The 7064-nt window shown below is 42.4% G+C and overlaps 1 protein-coding gene across 1 annotated transcript; it reads left to right on the top strand.

The window, feature by feature from the left end:
* Nucleotides 1-498: 498 nt before the first annotated feature.
* On the top strand, nt 499-3011 carry cyp2r1 (cytochrome P450, family 2, subfamily R, polypeptide 1). The gene is made up of 4 exons (XM_079998336.1): nt 499-604; nt 719-1351; nt 1451-1780; nt 2636-3011. Exons 1-4 carry the CDS (start codon nt 589-591, stop codon nt 2920-2922), a joined length of 1266 nt encoding a protein of 421 aa, XP_079854462.1. The 5' UTR covers nt 499-588; the 3' UTR covers nt 2923-3011.
* Nucleotides 3012-7064: the final 4053 nt, after the last annotated feature.

Raw genomic sequence — 7064 nt, 5'->3', positions numbered from 1 at the left:
GATTTTGTCCCAATCTGACTCCAGCATTGTAGTTGTTAGATATGATTTAGTCGACAATTCCACACCTGCAAAGCACTGTAAGGGAGATAACAGTTAAACTATGATCAAAAGAGTCGTTATTGCATATTCTTTAATGTGCTATTGTCTCTTAAATGAAATAATGTGGAGGCTTAACTATTAGGCTAATCATCTTGTCCCCCAGGGGACCGCCTGCAACATCTTGAAGGACCCCTGGGGGCCCGGCTGACGATGTTAAAGCATTTTTTTTTTTTTCAGCCCGTAAAATAGATATAAGACCAAAGCAGAGAGAACATTAGTTTATCTTGTTTCCTCTGTTCCTGCTTTCATTTAGCCTATTGTTTCAATTGTTTGTAGCCCCTTTTGTCTCTTTGTATAAAAATGATCATTGTAAAATGCCCAGTTTACAATTTCATGATTGCTTTCTGCACATTTTTCTTCCAGATCTTCAGCATTGATCTTGGAGGCATATTGACAGTTGTGATTAATGGATACGACTGTATCAGGGAATGCCTTTACATCCAGAGCGAAGTGTTTGCTGATCGTCCATCCCTGCCTCTGTTCAAGAAAATGACCAAAATGGGGGGTAAGAGCAAGTGATCTGAAACCACCTTAATCCCTTGTTAAAATGGGAATGCACTTTGACATCTATAGGTTGAATTAAATGTCTTTCTGACAATCACCCATTCCCCCCTTCAAGGACTCCTCAATTGTAAATACGGCCGAGGCTGGATCGAGCACCGCAAACTGGCCTGCAACTCCTTCCGCTACTTCGGGAGTGGCCAGAGACAGTTTGAGAGGAAGATCTGCGAGGAGTGCATGTTCTTTGTCGATGCCATTGACGATTACAAGGGGAAGCCCTTCAACCCAAAGCATTTAGTCACCAATGCCGTGTCCAACATCACCAACCTCATCATCTTCGGGCAGCGTTTTACCTACGATGACCACAACTTCCAGCACATGATAGAGCTCTTCAGCGAGAACGTGGAGCTGGCGGTGAGCTACTGGGCCTTCCTCTACAACGCCTTCCCCTGGATCGAGTACGTGCCGTTCGGAAAGCACCAGAAGCTGTTCCGCAACGCCGCCAAGGTCTACGACTTCCTGCAGCAGGCCATCGACGGTTTCTCCCAGGGCAGGGTGCCTCAGGCCCCACGCCACTATGTGGACGCCTACTTGGACGACTTGGAGCAGAGTGCGGGGGACCCGGGCACCTCGTTCTCGCGGGAGAACCTCATCTATTCGGTGGGCGAGCTCATCATCGCAGGCACCGAGACCACCACCAACACCCTGCGCTGGGCCATGCTCTACATGGCGCTCTACCCCAACATACAAGGTTAGTCAGCGAAAGGAAGTCCTGGGCGGTAAGAAATCATCAATTCCTTCATGGAATAGTTGATGATTTTATTTTTTTTGTCTGCCTCTGCTCTTACAGAGAGGGTGCACAGCGAGATTGACAGGGTGCTGGGCAGTGGCAGGGCCCCGTCGCTGGAGGATAAACAGAGGATGCCCTACGTGGAGGCCGTCCTTCACGAGGTCCTGCGCTTCTGCAACATCGTTCCCCTGGGGATCTTCCGCGCCACCTCCCAGGACGCCAAGGTCAACGGCTTCACGATACCCAAAGGCACCATGGTGATCACCAACCTGTACTCGGTCCACTTTGACGAAAAGTACTGGAACGAACCGGGAGTCTTCTCGCCGCAGAGGTTCCTCGACAGTAACGGCAACTTCGTCAGGCGTGAGGCTTTCTTGCCTTTTTCTCTGGGTGCGTTTCTCTTCAACCTTTCTTCCAACTTCCAAAAGGTTTTCCCAAGTTTAAAATGAAATTCCACAACTTGTAGTGTAATCCACCCTGCACAGACGATTTAATGTATTTCTACATTAACCTGGAAATGTAGGAATAACGTGGGTTGGTTTGGAGATGTTGCCAAATCAGATTTCTGTGCTAAGGAATCTTAGCCCTTGCACAAGCCAATACCAAAGTTATATCAAGGTTTTTGTTTTTTTTTCCCTCCATAGCACTTAATCCTCTTACTGGCTTAATAATTTTATGCATTGTTTACATTTGAGTCACTACGATTAAGAAAACTTTATATTGTATCTATTTTCACTGCGTCATAACGCAGAATCTGGCCACCCTACAAAATGTATGCAATAAAAAAATGGAGAGAAAAATCATAGATGATCTGCTAAAACTTGGTTGACTTTTTTTTTCTCTCTTAAAAAAATATATATTTTAATGTAAGTTATTTCTTATAGTTTTCGTAATAAATAATTCATAAAATTTTATAGTATCAGAATAAGACGACATTACTTAAAATGTCTTCTTTCAGAGAGCAGAGCACTTAAGAGAAATCTGTGGAATCAGCTATGTTTTGGAGATAGCTCGAAGCCAGATAATCTTATGCATCCATTTTCTTGTCAGTCAATTAATCACCATGGGGGGAAAAAAGAAAAAAAAAAAGTTTTTGAGTTTTTCTTTTTTTTTTGCACTGAAATTTTTTGTATTGTAAATGTCTCTTCATGAAGAAATATCAAATATTGCAGTATGTGCATAGGCATTTATACATATTTAAGAGTAATCGAAATAAAACATTTGTCTTTTTTTTTTTTTTTCTAGGAAGGCGTGCCTGCCTCGGCGAGCAATTGGCCAGGATGGAAATGTTCCTCTTTTTCACCACGATGCTTCAGCGCTTCCATCTGCAGTTCCCTCCAGGAACGGTGCCAACTCTCACTCCCAAACTGGGGATGACCCTGCAGCCCATGCCATACTCCATTTGTGCCATACGCAGACAGCAGACCCGGCAGGCATCAGCAGATATAGCCAAACAGTCATACGGCACAGCTTCTCAAAGCTTTAAAATCTGCACTCCAGTCTTATGCACAGAAAAGCAACCTCACGGGTGATGGGGAAAAAAAAACGAAAACAAAAAAAAACAACACACTTGGAGTGAGATCTTCCAAATCCCTTCCACCGTCTGGGAAATGCATGAGTATGCGGTACATCTGAGCATTATGCATATTTGCACAAACTTGTTAAATAACAGGGAGAGGAATCCAAAAAACGGCAAGCTTTTATAAAAAAAATTGTGCGTTTCGTCCAGTTAGGACGTTCTGGAAACAAATGTGTGAAACCTATTCTGTCTGGACGGGTGACTGACTGGGAGAGCGGAAAAGTGAAAAGTCTATGACCCCGGGTGCTCCCGCCGTGGGCCTGGTGCATGTCAATGATTTATAAATACACCTCTTTCACGGGTCACGGCCCCGTCTTCTCAGGAATGGGTCCAGGACAGCCAAACAAGAGCAGCGCTTTGCAAATGTGTTCCAACTGTATGGAGAAATGAGACGAGCAGACTTTCCAAGAAAGTTCTGCGTGCGCACGCGGGGCTTTGGAACTGGACGAGTGCCACGTTTTTTACATTTTCGTGAACTTGCTCCGACCCGAGTTCCAGGGTCTGGCTTTTGGTTAAAAACGCTCTCTCTGAAAACTTGTGCAGCGAGATTGCAAGAAGCGAAGCCAGTCGAGTCAAAATAAATGCTGCACATTGGTGCTGGAAAGTACTTCATTTACATGCAAATGTGACGTTTGCTAAATATCTTTTATACGCTGTGGTTTTTAAGTACAAAAAAATGTGTTTTCTTATGAGCAATATACATGAATGTTGTTTTTTTTCCCCCATGCTTGTTAAATTATTGAATTACTGAGAACTAAGCCTAAAGAAATATGCCAAATACAGTATACCTCGATGGTTTGTTTCTTCCATGTTAGTTTAGCTTGGAGATAATATTCCTAATAATTTCAGAAAATGCATATAACCGAGCAAAAAAAATCCCTGAATATCTTTTACCGTAAAATAAAATGGCAGGAGCGGCGTTATTTTACTTAAGTATTTGACTTAAGTTTAAATAGAAGCTACAATATTTGAAGCGGAAACACACACACGGACACACATTCGAACACAGACCAAAGCCGTCGATTCTTTAGGGATTGTGGTTTATGACAGCTATAAATAACAGAAAAAAAAAATCAGTCGCCCCAACAATGCTGATATGGGTGAAGGGTTACATTAGATAAATGCACATATCTGAATGCTACATAACAGTAACAGCCATTCATAGATGTATTTGTATTTATGGCACAACCATCGGAGGACACTGGTTTGTGCAACTACACAGTGAGGAGGAAAAAAAAACATTTTTACTTTAACCATGTGAAGTTAAAATGGGGTGTGTGTGTGTGTGTGTGCGCGTGTGTGTGTGTGTGTGTGTGTGTGTGTGTGTGTGTGTGTGTGTATAGGGGGGGGGGGTGTCAAGGCGTAAAATTCCCTTGCATGGATTCACATGGAACCATTGACGACAGAGGTTGTCCAATTTCCTACGGCTCCTAGGGAGAGTCCAACAAGACCTTTGACTCGCCGTGTTTTTTCGGGACAGAGCCGACAGACTACATAGGGACAGTTTGGCACCAGCTGGAAGGAACCGACACCTAGACAACAGTGATAGAGAAATAACGAAGACTACGAAGAGTGGTTATGATATGAAGCAGGGATATGCTGAACCCAAATGGAAAAACAAACAAAAAAAAAGAGAAAAAAAAACAACAAAAAAAAAAACAAACAAACAAACAAAAAAAACCAACAAAAAAACACCTTAACCCACAGTCTCACACCTGGAAAAAAAGCTGTAAAGATAAAAACTCTGGAAAGAAAATGATAATTACAGGGTCTCAATGTACAATATATGTCAGCCGCATGTAGAAAACAGATGCAATCAAGTTAATTAATTAAAAAATATATTTTATATTCATATGCACATACACCTTTTGTGCGGAGGCTAAACACTTTTGGTATTAAAATGTGCACACCTATTTTTTGTCTTTATAATACTACTTTGTTGATTTTACAATGCTTACTCAACCTTTTTCTTCAGAGAAAAATGATCTTTAAATATGACGAAAGAACGAGGGCCGGCAAGGCCGAACTTTGCTTCCATAAACCTTCTCGTTATAGTGGAATGCCTAGAGTTTTTACAGATAAAAATAGAGAACTATATTATTATTATTATTATTATTATTATTATTTTAAACCTGCCTCATCACACATGATGAAAAAAAAAAAAAAATTATATATGAACATAAACCAAAGTGAAGGTGAAACTCTGGATCCCTTCTTTGCACACTGGCCTGATTCTGGGTTTGGCAAAAAACCAAAGATTTGCAAGTAAGAGACAGAGCGGAAAAACTAGAGCGAGCGAGAGAGACAGACAAACAGAGAGAGACGGAACAAAACAGGGAGAGCTAGAGAGACAGAATGAGAGAAAAAAAAAAAAATAGAAACGTTTTATTATTTTTTTTTTTTCTTGGCGATTCACCAAAAGCAAAGATGTGAAGCTCTTGTAGCGTGAAGAGAAACGGTGCCAACAAACATTGCAATCAACACGGTTCCGACATGAGCGGTCAAAGTGGATCGTGTGACGCTGCTGCAGAGCCGAAATCTGAGCGAGCCGACGTTCAAAAACAGACGCAAGACAGTTTGTGTCCAAAGACAACCCGTGCTTCTCCGTGGCCACAGAGGATCTCAATTGCTTGGATTGGTTTTGTTTTCAAGTTGTTCATAAAAACATTTAAAAACGACCCCGGCCATCCAGATTGAATTCTTTTTCTTCTTCTTCTTCGATTTTAAAAGTGTTATTTTTCCGACACTCGCGGCGAGAGGAATTTTTGCAAAATAATTATTCAACTTTGCGTGAATCCTGAGTAACCTTTAAAAAAATACTTGTAGTTTCAAAAAGAGGAAAAAAAAAAAAAAAAAACGAAAAAAAAAAAAAAAGAAACAATCCCTTCATTGAAACAGCACTCCTAATCTGACGGCAACATGTTAACACCAGAGGACATTTTTTTCACTGATTAGAAACCCCAAAAATACAGAAATCGCCCGCCCGCGCGCACACACACACACACACACACACACACACACACACACACACACACACACACACACACACACACACACACACACACACACACACACACACACACACACACACACACACAACGACAATAACCACAAGTGCACTCTGGCTTCCTCACTCGCACACACTCAAACCCCCCCCCCCCCCCAAAAAAAAAAAACAAAGCGGAGTAGGAGCGTCCAACAGAAAAGGCAGGTGGTACACATGAGTAAAAGCATCCAAAATGATGCAGAATAAAACGCTAATTCAATCAGTCGACATTTGTTTTTCCGCCATTGTCTCTGCGACTGAGTCCGATACAGTGTTTCGTGTCACCAGCGAGGGGAGAGGAGAACTACGCCGAGCCCTGCGACATGGGGCCGGTAAAATGTTCAGACAGGCACATTTGATATAATAATAATAATGAGTCTAAAATATACCTGACATGGAGGCTGAAAAAGGACTCAGTCTCTTTTGCTTTTTTTTTGCTTTTGCTTTTTAAATTTTTTTTCTTTTCCTTTTTTCTCTTTTCCATGTTGAAGCGGTTTCACTTTGGTACGTTTGGTACGTCACTCACATCCAGGCCACCTCCACCTACACACCGCCTTTAGACGCAGTTTTGTTTTTCCTCGTTGTTGTTGTTGTTGTTGTTGTTTTGTGTAGTACCTCAAGGGGGGAGGGTTTCTTTCTTTCTCTGGGTGCACCAGTCCCCTCGGTTCTGGCACTTCTTCTTCTTCTTCTTCTTCTTCTTCTTCTTCTTCTTCGGGGTGTACTGGACTCTCCATGGGATGAAAGTGCATAGGAGTGGGGCTCCCTCCGTTACAGCAAGGATCCGCTCACAGTAGTAAGGCCTTTTATGTTTGTTTGTTTTCTTTCTCCAAAAGAATGTGACAATGTAAGCACAGTGAAAGTTCCGTTATCTGTGTGTGTGCGTGTATGTGTGTCACTATGTAAGGGAGCAAGGTAAGTGTCATGTGTGTGAGAATTCATCATAGTTTGTGTGGGTGAAAGGCAGGTGGGTTGAGGGACTTTCGCCCTTACTGCAGCTCCTCCTCCTCCTCCTCCTCCTCCTCCTGCTCCTCCTCCTCCTCCTCCTCCTG

This window comes from Zeus faber (assembly GCF_960531495.2).
Source record: "Zeus faber genome assembly, chromosome: 3".
Classification (NCBI taxonomy): Eukaryota; Metazoa; Chordata; class Actinopteri; order Zeiformes; family Zeidae; genus Zeus; species Zeus faber.
This window is presented reverse-complemented; position numbering and strand designations above follow the sequence as displayed.